Raw genomic sequence first — 19,161 nt, forward strand, 5'->3', positions numbered from 1 at the left:
AATGTCTAACGTTCGTAGATCCTGGTTAGCTTTGTCCTGCCAGTCATCTACCAAGCAGAGCTAACGTAACCTCACTCTTCATTTTATTGATAGACTCTCAAGTTTGAACAGACCACTGCAGAATAACTGCTGACTGTGGGTTGGAATATTCATCATTACAATATTGGAAGGCCAAGAAGTAGCAATTTAAAATAACCTGTAACCTGTAATATTGGCGCTGATCACCTCATTTTCAAGCATGGATTCAGGTATGTATCTAAAAGGGAGACTTTTTCAAGATCACTTCAAAACTCCTTACATGCCCTTTAAGATCTCAGGAAAACCTCATAAAACTGAATAAAAACTTACTTTCTGCAATGCATTTCAATGGAGTGTATGGGAATGGCCATATGCACCGAGACTGGCTCTTGGCGTTTGAGGGCGGGACTTAGCCATAGGTTGATTGTGCTTTCCATCTTAGGTGCAAAATGTGTCTGGTGTATGTCATCTCTATGTATAGCTTGGGTTTAGCTTTAGAGCCCAGGTTAAATTTAATACTTAAAATCAAGTGTAATGATCAGATGAACTAACATCAGGCCTCTATGAAGGGGTCTAAAAGAAACAACATTTCATGAGTTATAAACCTGTTTTACAGTAATTTTTTTATTTATTTATTTATTTTTTTTATTGAGCCATTTAGTTTTTTGTTTTGTTGGTTTCTTCCTTGTTTTTTTTTTTGTTTTTTTTTTAACCACAGAGCCACTTCACTTGAACACCAGCAGATGAGAGCATTGCCTCTGAAATATTTACTGTCACGCTTTCAGACACTACTAGAAAGAGAAAGAGACTCAGAGAGACAGAGAGAGATAAATGATGCTCTGCACCTCCAGCAGTCGTCCTTCTCCTCGTTTGTCTTCATTGACAGGCTGTTGACACAGACCTGCCTTATCAGCCCCAGAGACTGCTTGTCTCATTGTGATGGATGGGACACACTCGAACGTCTGCCACTCTTTTCTGCTGGAATCAGAGTTGAGTTTGATTCTTCTGTACTCTTATGTACAGCTGGGAGCCTGGTTTAGACAGAGAGGCAGATCTGGCAGGTTTGAAAGATTTAAATGTGAGATATGAGACGTGTTGAGAGGCAGAAGATCTCCACAAAGTGCTTTGTGATAAAGAAGTTGTTTGTTTTTTTTCTTTTCTTCTTCTTCTTTTTTTTTTTTTTTTTTACAGTGGTTTCTTATCTGTTCTTTTCTTAAGATGCCTCCTGAGCTGTCTCCTCATCTTTATTTCTCCAGACATTTTATCTCAATCTCTTTCATTTCATCTGTGCAAGGTATGGAAGAACGGATTATAATCCCTAACCTTCTTACTGAAGGCACACCCAGACAGATGTCACCATCCCTTTATCTGTCGCTCTCACCTCTCCACCACAGACACCAAGGTTGCTGTCTCTGTACTTCAGGATCATTGAGACAAATAGCTCCTGTGGGTGAAACAAACAGGGACATGCAGGTGAAGACAGAAACATTGTCCAAAAGAAGAGCATCCTGTAGTTTAGGTGAGGTCATCCAAGGGTATAAAAGAGAGACGAGAGAAGAAGTCCACGCCCAGCAGTGCAGGATGCCAAGGTCGGAGCTGTAATCCATGGCCTCGTTCATGACGGATTAGATAATGATAAAAAAAAAACCTGACTTTGGTTTTGATTAAGAATTATGGGGTTAGGAGATTAGAGTCAAGCAAGCACTATAGCATTGGCTTGAGCCCAATCCCAGAATTAATCTGGATACCAAAAAAAGAGAAAACTCATTACATGGAGAGATTAAGAAAAGCTTGGTCCAATTCTCTCAGGATGCACACCAAGCAGTGGACACCATGCACCAAGAGAGAAATAACACAATATAACCTCTGACTCACGTAATGTATACACGTTTACATCAGTTTTTCACGCTTTCCTTTTATAAATGTCAACGCAGCGGCTGGTGAGAGAAGTGACGCAAGAGTGACTGTTGTAAATCCAGACATTGTTGGTGAGGATTAAAGTGCTTCCTTAGCAGTTTTCTTTTTTGTTTAAATTCAATTTTTTTTAAACTTTTATACACAATTTGTTTTTGTTTGTTCAGTCAGCTTTCTTTGCATTTTCTCTGTTGTTTGTTGTACTGAGTGCAATATTTGCACAGTGTGTAGAATATCTTGTATCCAGAGAACAAGCCGTGCAGCCAGACAAAGGAGATAAAAATAAAAAAAATCTAGTTGAGTGGATCAAAGGTTAGGGCAAAAGGTGACAAAGTAAAAGAATTACTGAACGGTCAATTTTCAATTCAGAGGATACATGCCTTCCTTAGCATATGGGGAATCTCATTCTAACACAAAGCAAGGAGGATTTGTAGGATTTGTTCATGCAAATGTGAGTACATGATAATGAAAATAAGAAATCGTGGGCTCTGTATTCATAGTGCATAAACATATCCTCTGCTTCTGCTGCAAACATTTTCTACATACTGTCAGCTAGAGGATCTTCTGCTTAAATTAAATGTTTGAGCATTAATTATAGGAAAATTAAATTTTCAATGCAAGAAAAACAAAGCTGATTTAATTTATTAGATTGTTTGTTGACATTCAGCCTTATCAGTATGACTGAAAGCAGTGTAAATGGTGAAAAAACTGCCATTTGTACAGTTGTTTTCTGTGTACGTGCTACTGTCACTCACACTGGTATTCGGCATGTAAAATGATTTAACTGGAGTCTGGAAAAGGACAGCCTATCCTAGCTTGAATTTATTGCAAAATATAAACTAGCCTTAAAAAAAACCAGCAACACAAGGATGTAAAGTTGCTCTGCACCCTGCTTAGCGCTGACAGGCTTCCAGAGAATTCAGCTTTCCCTCAAAAAGCTCATACTAAATATTTTATTGCTTCGATTAACAACATTCACCATCAACACTGATTGAATATCCTCATAAAACAGGGAAAAATCTCCTTTTATACGATCTTCTGGCGGACACATCTCCAATTTTTTAAGGAACATTATATAGAGTAACTTTCGTAGGAGTTACTTTTTTCTTTCCTTTTCTTTTTTTTACAAAAAAAAGCTTTTATGTACATTTTATGGCTCTGGGATTAGATCATAATCTCATACTTCACCACATATCATGATGCGCCTTGAATCTGCTGGTGGGTGCAGGTTATAAAATGTTCAGCAAGCTTGTAAAAAACTTAAAGAGGATTTTAACTCTCTTATAGATGCACACATGCACTGAGATCCACTGTCACCACTGGGAGACGAGCTCTCCCCTCAGGCTTTCAAATTTGACAATAGCAAGCAGACAAGGCTTTTAATACCGAGGGGAAAAGGAAATTGTGCTTTGTCTTTGACCTCCTGAGAATCTCATGCCTACAAGAAGACAGCTTCTCATTTTGTCCTTTCCTCCTCTCCATATCATTTTTTTTCCTCTGGCGTGCTATATTTCCCCGGATCACAAGCGCTGTGAGGCTGTGTGTGTCTGTGATGTTGGGGCTTGAAGGGTATAAAACAGCAGGTGTGCTCCTGACTTTCCTCAGAGGTCCTTATCTCTTTTCTCTAGCCAGGGTTGGCTCAGCAATCCGCTCTGAAGCTACTTTGCCACCTGCCAGTGGGCATACAAAGAAATGTGCCCAACAACCACAAACAACAACACCAGCAAGTCAAACAGAGTTTTAAAAAATGCAAAAATCTTTTACTCAGAAAATCAGTTAAGTTTTGCACAATTACACAATGTGTGTTTCTATCCAGTGTGCAGTATCAAAGCTGCCAACTGCTCAAAACACTGATTTACAGCCATGAGGGAACAGTAATATGATGAGAGCGCTTTCCGTCAATAGTCATCAGCTGTTTTAACATCACTCATCTTGATTCAAGGCCAACACTTAGTGTACTACACCTATAGTATAATGCTCAATGATTAATCCATACACAGACAGTATAAAGACAGGGGTGACAGGAACAAAACAGCGTTGTATCAATCCGGTGTTCCACGAGAAAATCTGAGGAGTGGAAAGCGATCAAATGGCAGTCTCTGATCTAGGTTCCAACAGTTCATGGAGCCAAGGCTCACGTGCTGGAGTCCCGTCGCTCTCCCTCCCGCTTAGAGGGCCGTTTGGGTTGACAGAAGATACAAGCTGACCTTGCTGCGTTGCTGGGTCGGGACCTTCTCCGGACGCCTTTGTAACACTGCAGGGAGATGCCCAACTCCTGCATCATGGCACTAAAGGACATGCACTGGCAAAAGAAAGGGAACAATTAAAGCCTGATTTGAGACATTGGTACCGCTTGGCAAACAGTATGCATAAAGGAGTCATTATGAAAAAATAGTGCTGCTGTATGAGTAGATTAACTAAACAATTACTGCTTCCTGAAAAGCTATAGCTCTGGTTTAAAGCCAAGATAATGACAGTCTTTTCATCCAGATTGCAAGTCAGCTCCAAAGTCTGACCAGACAAACATCAGAGATGACAGAACACACATAAACTGCAAATGAACATAAAGAAGTTTGTTAGGGACTGTTGTCTCATCATAAAAAAATCCAATTACACAGAGAAAAGGTGAGGAAGAGCCTCTGCTCTGCCATGTTTGAATACAGAAGGCTGTGAATTTATACTGTAATTATTTGAAATGATCAAAGAGAGGACCAGCTGAAATAAACATCCTTTTCTTTTTTTCACTTCAGCCAAATGATTATACTGATTAATCCTCAACATGTTTGTTCGTTATTTATTTCCTCTGCTCCTCAGAGGGTTACAAACAAAATGTATTACCTCAATCATCATTCACAGCACAGAACCGTCACCCATTTATCTGCTGGTTTTAGCACAGGAGGACCTTGGAAGGTCTCTTCTTTTCATCCTCAGGCTTTGCCCAAGGCTTCTCGATTGAATCTGGCTTCCTGCAGGGTTTCCCACGGATTCTTGTAAAGCTCTGGATGTGTGAGCAAACCTACCTCGCACCAAGCCTGGGTCTTTAAATATCTGAGAAAGCTGAGCAAGCTAAAGACACGATGCAGCTTTTTTACAGACTTTTTGGACAGTACACCTACAGGTGTATCTAATAAGAACCAAATGCAGTTTGAATGTCAGATTAATTTAATCTAATACCCAACAATAAATCATTCTTCCCACCTAAAGCTGAAAGTGTATGATTCGAAAATTCACTTCTGGATAAAGAAACATCAAAAACTAAACATGCCATCTAAAAATTCATTCTTTGCTCTAAGCTAGTTGAGAATCTTGTCAACAGATGAGTAAAGTATTCATGGTATTGATATTTGGAATAGCTGCAGAATCAATTCATAATCTTTCTACTCATTTTTAAGGAGATTCATCCTGCAATCATAGATTGCAGACACAAGCTCAGCTGAGGAGCAGTTAAAGTCCAGTTGTAATCCAGTTCATCATTACTCCATTTACAGTCCTGCACTTGCCAGAAGGTATTAATGAAATCACAACTTTACTTGTGGCTCTGGGTCTTTTTTTAAGGGACATCTCAACCTGATACTCTGTGTTGTTCCATCACTGTATCCAAATCTCAGCCAACCAAACCAGTGTGCTAACGAGCTTAATGATGAGGAAAATATTCAAATAACTTTGCCTGTCTTTTGATTTCCCTGAAGGCGTTCAAAGTCTGCTTCTGAAGAGTACTAGAGAGCCTACTGAGACAGACTTATCGAGTAAAGAAAAACTTGTGGGCTTGTATTAGAGGGCTGCAAGCAAGAAAGCAGCAGGGCAGCACCGCAGAGCTTTCTGCTGAACTATAAAAGACACATTTGTATTCACCATCCTGAATATTAATATTTTTTGGATGAAAATCTAGCAAACAGGTGACTCAGATTTCATTTTTGAACTTGCAGATTTGAAGAAAATTGACAAATGATTTTATCACAAACTTGAAAGTTTTTGCAGGCATTTATCAGTTAAGCACAAAAAGAAGAAAAAAAATCTGGATTAAAATTACCTTTTTAACATTTGAAAGGAAGATTTTGCAGATAGGCAGGGGGTTAATGTTCTCGAGGTGTTGAGGTAGGGGGTACAAGAGCAGTATTCTCAAAATGCATGAATGCCTAGGTACAAACCTATCATCTAGAGTGTGTAAGTGTTGTCAGTGTGCTGCAAAGGCTAGTCTGTGTCATCTCCCAGTAGCCTGCCGCTCTCCAGATCAGTGGATAAGGAGGTGCCAGAAGAAGAGGTGGAGCCTCGCCGCTGGAACTGTCGGGACTGCACCCCGTAAAAGAAACAAAAGGCCTGACGCAAGCATGCAAAGGAAGAATGGGGCAGAGAAAAAAATAACAAAAGGGATGGAAACACGTGAAGAAGTTAAAGCATTTTGGGGACAAACAATAATGTTATGAAAAACAGAAAAAGAGACAAAAGCAAGGCACAGCAAAGAAACCAACAATGAAAATAGAATTATGAACATAAAGCTTGTGAGTTGAAGCATGCTCTAAGTCAAATGAGCTACAAGAGACAAATAAGTTACCAAACTATGAACAAAACTAGAAAAGCACTCAAAGAGTGCAGACCTCCACCAAGCATATTGTGATTGTCACACAACACTTTAGTCCTACTTTAATGCTGTACTCCCTTTCAGCAGACTGTCTGCTACAATTTGGTGTTAGTTGCAGGTTTGTACCATAATTTGTTACCTGACAGTGTTGAAAATTATGATGACCCAGTTCACATTTTATATTCCAGATCCGGATCTTAGTATCCAGAATATTGCCAGGATCTGGATCTTATTTTTACATCTGTCAGAAATTATGGTGACCTTGTCTTGTATTGTTTTGCAAAGCAATCCGACCATTTATCGTTGAGTTATATACACACACGCTAAATGGCCCTATCTCACAATGTTAAAGAATCCTTTAAAAAAAGAATCCTGGATCCACACGGTGATCCGGATTACCTCCAAAATTTAATCACTTCTGCCTTATCACATTTTGAACATTTCCCGAAATTTTCGGGATTTTCACGTTTTGAGTTATGTTGTTCACAGACAAACGAACAAACAGACAGACAGACTGATGGACAGACACTCCAAAAACATAAGCTCCCTGGCGGAGGTAATAAGATTCGGAAATAATAAGTAGTGATCGGTCAAAGTCTCAGTCACATGGAGCTACTTGCTTATAATTTCTTTACTATAATTAAAAATAGTCCTAGTAATGTGATACTGTTAGATACTGGTTTAATGTAATAAATTTCATCCAGTCTCACTTTTGTTTAAAACAAGCATATTAATATAAATATTGATTATAATGTTTCATTAAATTGTTTTGGATACAGCACACATCATTTAAAAAAACACTTCCATTAAAATATTTAATTTATTATTTTAATAATATTACTATTAAAGAAAGGTGTGGGAATAAAGTTGCATACCTTTTCTGATTCCATTTATTAACATGGTCACGGTTTGAATCAGTCTACCATAAATAAAACCAAACTCTCCCTCTATCTAAAAGAAAGATCCCATTTTCCTCAGCACCTCCTCATCCTCACTCACCTCCTCTATGTCAGCGTTCCTGCGGGCCTTGTAAATAAACTCTCCGATGGCCACAAACACAGAAAGAACCAGACCAGCAGCCAGGACGATGAAGATACCACCAATGTTCTCCACGCCCAGAGCGTTAGCCTCCTTGTTGTCCTCCTCAGGACAGCCGTTGCCTCGCCACCATTTCTCCTTCATCATGTGCAGCTTTCCCTCCTCCTGCAACTGGAGGATGGCTATGGTCACTTTATCCCTGTATGGAGAACCTAGCAGGAGAGAATTATGACAGACATAAGAAAAGTGATTTGCTGATGCTTGTTTTCCTTTTGTTTTTAAGACAAACACCTCTTAATTCTACGGTAACATCTTAAGAATGTAAGCCGTGCTTTGAAAAGCCTCTCTAATCCTTTTGTTTTAGAAAACAAAATGTTTTTTCCCCTGTCTTTTAAAGTTTGCTTTGAGAACAGAATTAACACCAGTGACAGAAAGCATGACTGTACATGTAGCTGAAGGATCTAAAACTCTGAATGTGCATTTATATTGTTTATTTCTATTTAAAATGCATCTCAAGTAGCACTGCAGATATGCACGATTGTAAATGGAAGCATTTTTCTGTCTTTGAATCGTTAACTCCAACAGCTGTGTTCACAAGTTTGCGTACACTAAAGCAAAAACTATTCAAGACAGCTTTAACCCAATTCGCCACCCAATTTGAATTAAGACGTGTGGTTATTTAAAGGTCTCATATTATGCAAAAATCACTTTATTAAGTCTTTTAGTGAAATTTGAAGGTCTTTGGCTTTCCTTCCAGCCCACAAAATGTGATATTTAATGACAAAACCTGTATTTAGTAGTGCTTGTGAATGTAAAATCCTGACCTAAAACGAGCTGTTTGGATTTTGGGGATTTGCTGACGTCAGCGATTTCCTTTTTTGACCTATCAGGAGCAAGTATGACCTGGTTGGTCCACCGGAGCAGATACCCCCGAACCCCCTCCCTGCCCGCTCCTCTCCCCGCTGCTGGAGAGACAGGAGAATTCCAAAGAGGAGCCATAACTACTTATTTTTGGCTGTAAACAGCCACATAGTTCCATGCACAAGCTTTAAATCTCAGAAGAAGACAAGACTAAGTGGCTAGAGTTCCTTTATCAAGGAAATGTACCAGCTACACTCAGTAAAACTGTGCATGTGTGTGCTAGTCACTTCACGGCCGACTGCTTTTCCAACTTTGGACAGTACAACAGAGGACTAGAGAATAGACTGGTCCTGAATCCAGGCTCTTTACCAACCATCTGCCAACAAACCTCAGACCCTGGAAATGTGAGTATTTTAAATGCTGTTTGCTGTGGAGCAGATGTAAGAGCTTTTCCTCAGTGTCCCCCCTGTCTCTGTGTTAGCTTTAGGATTCTAACTTTTGCTGCAGTTAGCCTGTTGTTTTAGCCTGTAAAGTTACGGAAAACGAGCTTCGCTGTTTTCTAAACATTGTGCACTTGGAGCTTGTGGCGCCGCTCTCAGTGACACGGAAGAGCGGGGCGGTATCAGCTGTGGCTCATTTACATACAAAGGCCGTGCCCACTAAATCAGATCGTTCTAAACAGAGGGGCTATGAGAGCCGGGAGACAATGCTGCTGTGCTTGATTTATTGGCTTTTTGGACCAAAACATGTTACTTCAATTTCATAAAACGTCAATTTTCCATATTAAACTGCAGAAAAGGAGCATAATATGGGACTTCTAATAATAATGTCTTCATTATTCTGCCAATGGGGCTGATCAGAAATTTTGACATCATATAGATATTTAGTTGATTCCCCAAAATGAACTCAAATTTTTGTGGTTCGTAAGTTCACATACACCCACTTGTCTGGCCTATTTAACAGTAAGATAGTTGATATCAACTATGGGAGAACAGCCGTAATGCCATGGTCTGAAAGGAAACAGAAATTAACACCCAGAGATGAAAGCTTTTGGCCAGATAGGTGAAAATTAACCCTAAGACCACCAAGAAAGCCATCAACCAATGAACTGACTGCCTCAGGAACAAATGTCTCAGTGTCCATGGTCAAGAAAGTTCTCCAACGACATGGGCTAAAAGGCTACCGGGCCAGAAAGACGCCATTGAAAGACACAGAAAAGCTAGGCTGAAGTTTGCAAAAGAGCACCAGGATAAGGACAAAGCCTCTGGAAGAGTGTCATGTGGTTCAGATGAGACAAAAATTGAACTGTTTGGGCATAATGACCAGAAGGGTGAAGCGTTTTATCCCAACATGTTACCAAAGGATAAGAATATGATAAGATACTGTCTAATAAGGTATTACAACATGTTAAAGATGATAAAATACAAACTTCTGCAGCCACTGATAAATGTTTATGTGATCTGATTTCAGAAAAGTGAGAAAATGATGCTGTCCTTTGAGGAAAAAGTTCAATTTTAAGCAAACAACAACAAAAAAAATTACAAGGAATCGACTTGACTTCACACGGCAGGGTTTACTTGTATCTGAATGAACTGATGTTCTCTTTTGTTGAGGCATCCACCTTAGCCCAGCTTAGATTAGTGATGCAGAACTAAGCCTTATATGAATAAGCTTTAGCCACAGCTTGTGAGAACTGTGAGGAGATGGTCACAGCAGAATGATGAGACTGTTCAAAGGTGATAGAGTGGGACCAGAGACGCTGAATGAGAGGAACAGAGCCTGCAGGAAGGAGGGCATGAGAGAGATGAAGCAGATTACAGATACCTCTGACAGGAGGAACTGCTCAGGGGAAGGACAGCCACAGGAAGAGGAAACAACAGCAGAACAAGACAAGCAGGAAAGGGGGGAGGGATGAAAACCATCACTGGCTACTAGAAAACAGGTAGTTGCAGGAGACATGGCAGTGTCAAAGAGATGAAGAAATTAAACCACTTTTATTGAGTTCGACAAAAAAAGCTTTTGTGTGCTCTGCTCTTCCCCTTTCACAATATCCTGCAGCATTCTCCTAAATATCGGAGCTGTCAGCTCAGCCGAGGCACGGCTGCATTTTGCTCGAGGGTACATCCTCAGGGTGCTTAAGCGGTTCATCTTATGTTGTGTTACGTTTTAAAACATGTCTTTAACCTGAGCATGAACCTTTGCTGGAGGAAAAAAATCAAACACAAAAAATAAACGTTTGGATAGACGGATTCTGCTTCATAGCAAAGTTACCACTGGACTCAGCAGTCGGCTTTTGGATCAAGCTTGCTAGTTCTTGCAGTTTGCACCAGACCAAACACGGACAAATGGTGTGGGCGAAACCACCTTCAGCTCTGTATCAGACTGGACTGGATGAGCAGCACCACTTCCCACTGCAAGAGTTCAGTGCCAGCTTAACCTCCTGAGAAGGATCTGCTCATTATCCATCTGCAGAGCTGTAACACAGATATTCTTACATTCGGCTGAGGACGGCTTTATTTTTTGAATCCTGGTATACATGGAGCATGTGAGAACTGACAATGCAAGAATCAAAATTGCATCATTTCTGGAGCAGGTTGAAATGTATTCTTTTTTGGGGTCAAAACATTATGACAAACATTAGCAATGATATCCCCTTATCATGACGGACAAGAAGGTTTACTTCTTATTCAATACTTTTAACAGAGGTTAAGTCCTGTTAGCATGAAAGTAGTGCTGCACGATTTGGGAAAAAGGTGCGATTTGCGATTAGGTGGACAATATTGCGATTGCGATTTAATAAAAAAAGTTGTGTCATGATGAGTCTACAGACTTGCTTGGTTATCATGGAGAAAAATCTGAATTGCATGTGCTGACATTGCGATTGCGATAATCGTGCAGCCCTACATGAAAGTGTGCAACTTCACCCCTCCCAGCTTGGTGGACAGCTCTACAAACCTTGAACTTTGTAACAATGTGCTCTACATGCGAAAAATTTACACTTACACTTTATGTAAAAATTGTTACTGCATCTGTCTACAGTCTATAAATAATACTGCTTGCTTTAGGGCAGAGAGGTGTTTTATCAAAAAGTAGAGCCCGCTAAATGTGTAATGTCTAAGTGCTGTCCATGAAAGTAATGAATATGTTAAATAAACTGCACGTCATGTTAATTATTCATATTTACTGGATGGGTATGGCCCTGCGCTCATTATTTCCATTGTTGTGTTCAAACCTTAAGAAAAAAAACCTGTAAATGTATGTGAGGAACTTATAAAAGTGTGGAGGGTTTCAGGGAAGGACAGCTCTGTAAAATGAGCCCCGTTTCAAATGATGAAGAATACTAACTTTCCTGTGAGTCAGAAAACTCAGAAGAGAACATTTTAGAAAAAAAAAAACTAAAAAATGACTAAAGAAATCTTCAAGAGAAGAAGAGAGTTAACACATGAGAGACACAAGATGTTAAGCACAGCTTAAGTACACATCTAACAGTACCGCCTGCGGTCCAGTGGGTTGACTTGCTTCCAGTTGAAGTTGTTCAATCCAACAAACTGGCCTGAAATCTCACTTGAACATTTGCTCTGAACAGCTGGTGGAGCTTTTTAATGGCAGTGAATTTGCATTTTTGAGCAAAACAGCTATGGACTGAAACTCCTCAAGAATGAAAATATGATGTGAAAATATGAATAAAAGAAGTTTGTATCTTTGGCTGCAGAGGTTCTATCAGAATGCTTTCAGAAATCCTCCAGCGCATTTTTACATTCAGTGGGAAAAGTTGTGTGAAAGTGATTTATGTGAAGCTTGTTTCCACAAACCTGGTGGAAAATGTTTGCAGCTTACTGCAGGAAACAAGAAATGAATGCCAAAGTATTCTGCTGAGGTTACAAAGACGACCCAGACTGTTATTTTTTTGTCCAAAACAGTGATTGTTTGCAGCACGTAGTTTGGATTTTATATGTGTGGATTTAAATAATCATCTATACACGTGGAAGAAACAATTTTCCAGTGTGGGTTGAATTTTAACACGGGTACACCCCATTCTACTTGGAGGCAGTTTGGTGATCACATGACAGGCTTTCCACCAAAACTAGACTGATGGGACTGCTGCGTCAAGAGCAGCATCACATCACACACAGCAGAGAAATACTGGTGGATAACATGTTCAAAAAAATGAGAGCTGAAATTAAATCAGATGAAATAATAATCTTTCCAAATTAAATATTCAACTGTTTTAAAATGAATGCTTAGTTGTTTCTCATTTTGTGGGAATAAGAACTGTATGAAAACAGTTTTACTCATACTCAAACCTAAAATAATAGATGGAAAAGTAGGAAAAAAATAAAGAAAATACTCTTGCTGTGGTCTCTCTTTTTTTTTTGGTGCTGCAGCAAAACTCATAAAGAGCAGAGAAGCTTTCATTTAGTCTGGATGCACACATAAAGCAAAATTATAGTTCACTTTTAAGATGTTTGAAATGAAATCTATCTGGGACCTTGTTCTTTTTTCTTCCAGATGAAACCCTCAAAGAATAAAATATTTGACTTTAAAGCCATTGCTCATCCCCTAAACCCAAACATTTCCTAGTTAAACCTGAAATAAATCCAGCTGCACCACATTATACCCATATTCCCCTATTTCTCTTACCAATGGGTGTTCCCACTCCGTAGCCCTTTGAGTCAATCAGACCTCCGATCTGAGTGAGGTTACAGTTCCTCTGGCTGATGTACTCGATGCTGGTGGACTCCATCAGCATTGCGTAGTCTGTTGTCAGGACCCTCGTGATGCCTTCTCTGTTGTTCTTAACCAGCGCTGTGTTCTTCCTGCTGCTCATGAAGGCCCACATCTTCTCATAAGTGGAGATCTTTGATTTCTGCCAAAGATAAGAGGAAGTGTTACAGAATCAACTCACACAGCCTTCATGGGTCTGTGGCGGCACATATACACACCATACATGTACCCGTGTTTCAAATGTTGTCAAAAACATATGTGGGTTGACAAACAGGATGTGAGGGACTCTTCTATCTTTCTTAGAGCGTGTGTACATACTTGTGTGTCTCTTCTTGCTCAGTCAGAGAAAATGGGACAGCTGTGTTCTTAATCTCCTCCAGCTGATTCAATTTGTTCAAGCCATCAACACAGCCTGCTTCTTCCTATCCAGGCAGCCGTAATCACTGGCTGCAATCTGGGAGGATAAAGCCCTCCATGGATCACCCCCGCTGAGCCACCGGGATGCAAGGAGAGTGGGTGGCAGTGGGGGGAAGGAAGTGACAGCCCCGCCAGAGGACATCAGCGCAGTGATGAATTATATGAAACAAACTAAAAAAGTTAACCTATGTTTAAATGAAATACAGCTGCTCTAAAATTCAACACAAGTGGTCTCAATATGGATCTTAACTTCCTCTCTTATACTCTTCCTGTACTCAACTCTTAATATATCTACGTTCCCTTTGATTTTAAGTAAATGAAAGTGTTTATCCTCGCCTGCATCCTCAGACTTTCCTCTTCTTCATGGGAAGTTTGCAAAGACATGATGAAGGAAGGAGAAGCTGACAGAACTCTGACTTTATGGAAGTTAAGGCACTCTGACATTGACTCATGCTCATTAAAGTGTGACAAAGATGACAGAACTGGGGTAGACTACCACTGAAAGGACTTTTGACTCTTGGAAACTTAACTTTTAATATCACACATTTAAAGCTCCCCTTAGGAGTTTCAGGTTAGTAATGAAATAGTCTGAAATTTATAATGGGCCTCTACATGACCTTGAAAAGTAAAGACCATCAGCATGAAGACTTATTGTGTTTCATGATTTGTAATGTTTGTAAGTGTCTCTACCAGACTGGTGTCACAAGTCGTGATTAGCAACAAGGAATGAAGAAACACCTTCATTTACATTTTCCACAAATAGGATGAGATTTCTTTGTAAAAAAAAAAAAAAAGCCTATCCATCCATTATCTTTACTGCTAACATATCTTTTAAAAAGGAGAAGCATTTAAAAGTCTTGGTCTTTGGGTAAAACTTTTTTTTTTTTTTTTGGGCTTGTTAAGAAAATATGTCAAACGTTGATGCTTTGAACTTCAAATTAGGTAAAACACGTGCAATCATCCTGTACAGGTCTTAATCTTCCTTTAAATACAATTTGTGTGTTTTATGATCTTGTTAAAAACGCATCTCAAATTAAACTTGAGAGGAGTTAAAGGCACAAAATTAGTGATATAAATAAAATACATGAAGAAAGATGCCTTAGAGGGCAGTCAAGGTGAGCCAACAAGCAAATTTTTCCACTGACTTTTTGCCTGAGAGCTGAAGGAGTAAATACCTTTAGCTAACTTATTACAGATATACGATACATTATATTAGTTTACGCTATATCTGAGATAATTAACCACTTTCCACATCGACCCCAAGACCTAACTGGTGTATTTAATCTATAGGTAAACTAGAAAAGCACTCAGAGAGCGCAGACTTCCGCCAAACATTTTGGGATTGTCAAACAACACTTAAGTCCTACTTTAATGTAATACTCCCTGTGTTGTTTTGCAAAGCAATCCGACCATTTACGGTGGAGTTATATACACATTTGGTGAAACTGGCCTTATCTCACAATGATAAAGACTCCATTAAAAAAAATCACTCCCGAAAACATAACTTTCTTGGTGGAGGAAAACATCATTTTACAGTAAACAGGTTGTGAAGCTCATTTGAGTAACTTTCAGTTTTTGTTGATTTTGACGCCCCCTGTGGCTGAAGTGGTACCTACGACCTTTTTGTCCAACGTCCCTGAGAACAGTTTTCTGACCATAAACCCCTGCCAATGGTAACTGAAGACCACAATGCATTGACAAGCACTGAGAACACATGAAACAAAAGTGATCCATCTATTCCTTAGTTGTCTCTTGTATTGTAATTATTCTGACTTTGAAAAACTTAAAATTACACTGGGCCACTTTGCCATTTTCACCTTGAAGAAGGTCATGGTGGAGCCATCCCTCACAGCTCCGTATTCAATCCTGGTTTGCTTGGCCAGGTCATCTGCTGAGTCGATGGGCGCATCCATTCGCTCAACAGTGAGGAAGGCAGCCAAGTTGGCCGTGTAGGAGGAGATGATGATTAAGGTGAAAAACCACCAGATACCCCCGACTATGCGAGTGGACAGAGCCTTCGGCATCAGCTCTGAACCTGGAATTACAGATATGTGGTAAAAGTTAAAGAAGGCCAACATGTCTAGATATAGCGCACTAAAACCAGAATGATAAGATTCCCTGTACTCTTCTCAAACCCCAAACAACGAAATATAAAAGATTTATTCTCTTCTGCAGTGAAGTCGAGGACCCAAGTTTTAAAGGGGTTATCTTTATAGCTGGAAACACACAGGAGCTCCAATTGGATTTCTTCTTCTGACCCAAAGGACAAATAGTGCTCTTCTTCATATGGTTTGTGTATTTTTCTCCCACTGAGCTCCTCATATTTTGAGAACAGAGTAGCAAACAAAAAAAAATACAGATCGGTTTGAAAAAGCAGGGGGAACAAAAAGGTACAAATTGAAAGAAATGCATCAGAACAAAGCTGAACGTGAAGGAAATAAGAGACCACATCATATCAAAAATGTGTCATCATGCTTTACAGGGAAAGAACAATGTGCCCTTTCTTCTTGTTTTCTTATCTGTTCATGGAGAGGAAGCAATGACAAAAGATGAGTTTACCAGGATATAATAACTACATATAATATGCTACCTTTGAGTGTCTCTCTCTCTCTTACAGTGAGCAGGTATATTACGAACTAGATGGAGACCAACTGCAGAGCATTATCTAAATAAGGTTCAGTCACTCTCAGGCTCAATGTCTCATATCTAGATCAAGGACACCGTGCAGTTGAGTTACACACACCACACACTGTACACATGCTGCTTGCTGCTTACATTACAATCACTATAGGACCTGTCTGAGCCTGTCTGCGATAAGATGATACAATGAATAATATAAATACTGCTTCTATCAGCAGGATAAAGGATGTCAAAGCCTTATCAGTAATCATGTCCACAGATCAGAGAAAAGCATGTAAAGGCTGTAACATTGTTTTTCTAAATTGGAGAAAATGTTGCTTGTTGTCAGCAGGAGTTTTTATCTGAATCACTGTTTTTCTGGAGATTGGTGTTGTCAGTAGGTTTGTTGTTCGTCCAATCAGACATGTGGGACTTATCCTGCCCAAATCTTTCGCCTTAGGGGAGGTCAAGTCCCTGTGAATTGCTACATAATTCTTATGACAGCGTCTGGTTGCAATTCATAGGAACTGGATCCAGGCAACATGGAAGATAAATTTGCTGAAAATAGGAGGCGAGGATTGATGTTTTGATTCTAGCGGCTTAGAGGAGTGTTGGTGTTGGCACAAGAAGAATGCTACACAGCTCTGAATAAAAGAGCCCAGAGGGTTTGCTGTTGTGTTTTCTCTTTAATCTCAAAACTTGTACTAAAATCCACATCTATAGTTTTTGGATTTACAAATTCTAACTCTTTGCCCAAAGTCTGATATTCATTATGACTGCAGTTCCACTGCAGGTGACCACTGCAACTCCAATGAGTCATATGTAATATTTTAGATGTGAATTACTCCTCTTTTTACAAGTTACCAATACTTGCTGAATTCCTACATTTATAGTAAGCATTCTCAAAGTCTTTTGGATTGGGTTGAAAAGCTGCATCAAAAATTATATTTTTTTAAGGGAACAAAAAAATACAATATTGATTGCTGGAAAATATAGAAGATAGACTACATCCCGCTAGGTGCCGCCCTGTTGACTATGGCTGCCTTTTGCAGCAGCTTTCTCTTCTTTGTCCGTTTCTTGTAATTTTTTCGTCTTTTTTTCATAATCTTTGTATTTGGAGTGGATCATTACTTTGTGTGGCTCATTTGTTGGTCATGGACACCAAATTTTCTGTGGCTTCAGTGACATTTTAACTACTTTTTCTCCTGTGTTTGTCTGGAGATCCCTGCATTGTTTTACATGTGAACTCAGCTATTAGCAGCCTGTAGTATGCCAATGCTAACTGGTGTAAGGCCTGATGTCTTCCCACAAGGTCTGGAGAAGGGGGTTTGGACAACGTGCTGGTTCTCAGGTGTGAGCTAAGAAGTGACGACATGGACCTGTCCTTCCATCCATCGTTATTGGGAACGTAAGATCTATCTCAAATAAAATGGACGAGCTAGCTGTGCTAACCCAGCAACAGAGGGAATACCAGAGGGCAGAGTAGCTTCATGCTATTCACAGACATGGCTAACTAAGTTAACATCAGACACCAACGCCACTTTGGAAGGACTTCACCTGCTGTGAGCAGACAGGATCCAGGAGACAGAGATGGAGCAAGACTGAAGAAGCTCAGTCCTGGACCCTGTGGAGGTGGAGGCTGGCTGAACTGGAGAATGATGGACAAGCTGTCATCATCTATTTTCTTATGGACCTTTTTGCACTTTCTATACACCTTCTTACGTTTGTTGTCTTGATTGCTGCTGAGACTTCAATTTCGTTTTACTTGTTAAAATGACCTTAAAGTCCTATTCTATTCTATGAAATCCGGTCCCCATTTCTAAAATATATTGGTTCTAGACTTACACGCATTGTAATGAAAAGTCTGATAGATAGACCATAGGAGTTTGTGACTGACTTTCTATGAAGTTTCACACATTGTGATACTGGTTTTAGTGTAATAAGGCTACCACATACAGAATAGTGAAGTTTGGATGCTGTCTCTGATTTAGTTATTTTTGTTATTTGTAATTTTCCATCTTGAACCTGTAATATGGCCCCCCTGTTTTGTTTTGTTTTTGTTATATCTGTTGTTTTACAACTGTTGTGCAATTTTTTATGGGTATATATGTGTGTGTATGTGTACGTGTGTGTATGTATAAATGTGTATAAATGTATGTGTATATGTATATGAATGCATGTATATGTATGTGTATGTAGATAAATGTGTGTCAATATATACCTTTTATACAAAACATAAAAAACCAGTAAAGATGAAAAAAAAATACAATATTCAAATATAGAAATATAAACCAAGAGCTAACTTTTTCAAGCAGAACCACAGTATACTGTCTTTTAAACAAGGACAACATAAACAAGGAGCGTTTTTTAAACCTGACTTGTTATAGAAATATTGCTTATAAATACTATTTACCTTGTCGCATGAGAGCCCCGATGCCAAACCAGAAACTGTTGAGTAAAGTGAAATTGTTCTGTATGAGCGTGGAGGACGGGTTGCATGGATGCGGATTGTACCACTCATATGGAGTAAACCTGCAAATCAATATGATAACAGAGAGAAAAGTAGACTATAAGACTTTTCAAAACCTGAAAATTTTTAAAGAACAAAACAAAAACAAAAACAAAACAGAAAGCCCCAATCTATGTGTCATCATGTCAAAGTGCAGCTCATCTTGAGATGTGAGCGCACATTGCTTCTTCACTTCAGTGGAGTTCTTCTCCAGTGTAATCTACATTTTGATTTTTCAAAATTATAAATCTCAGTTATGGGTCTCTGGCTGCAGCCTGCTAGCAGAGCTTTTACACACTACCTGAGAGGGAGTGAAGAGCGAGCTCGCAATTACTCTCAGCTACTTCACAACCGCATGAAAGCCAATCTGGCAGCTGAAAGCACATTTTTGATATTTTAGAATGGCTACGCAAAATTAGAAATTTGTAGAGGTGCCAATTATTCTGCGCTTTTTGAGGTTCTTGTAATGTGAATTTGGAAC

General features: G+C 39.4%; 1 protein-coding gene across 3 annotated transcripts in view; it reads right to left on the reverse strand.

Annotated features, from left to right (window-relative positions):
* Positions 1–3,101: 3,101 nt before the first annotated feature.
* grik1a (glutamate receptor, ionotropic, kainate 1a) overlaps positions 3,102–19,161 on the reverse strand; it is a 48,022-nt gene continuing 31,962 nt past the window's right edge. For 2 of the 3 annotated variants that reach the window (XM_074671957.1, XM_074671958.1), the window contains 5 exons: positions 18,585–18,703; positions 15,370–15,587; positions 13,052–13,277; positions 7,511–7,761; positions 3,103–4,234 (listed from right to left, as the gene is read on the reverse strand). In XM_074671957.1, coding sequence (XP_074528058.1) covers positions 4,067–4,234; positions 7,511–7,761; positions 13,052–13,277; positions 15,370–15,587; positions 18,585–18,703 — 982 coding nt within the window. In that variant the 3' untranslated portion in view covers positions 3,103–4,066. Of the gene's footprint in view, positions 4,235–7,510; positions 7,762–13,051; positions 13,278–15,369; positions 15,588–18,584; positions 18,704–19,161 lie in introns of all 3 variants that reach the window. The other variant, XM_074671955.1, reaches the window with a different exon arrangement.

This window comes from Halichoeres trimaculatus, unplaced genomic scaffold, assembly GCF_033239565.1.
Source record: "Halichoeres trimaculatus isolate MK-OKI-2021-1 unplaced genomic scaffold, fHalTri1.1 fHalTri1_scaffold_6, whole genome shotgun sequence".
Lineage (NCBI taxonomy): Eukaryota > Metazoa > Chordata > Actinopteri > Labriformes > Labridae > Halichoeres > Halichoeres trimaculatus.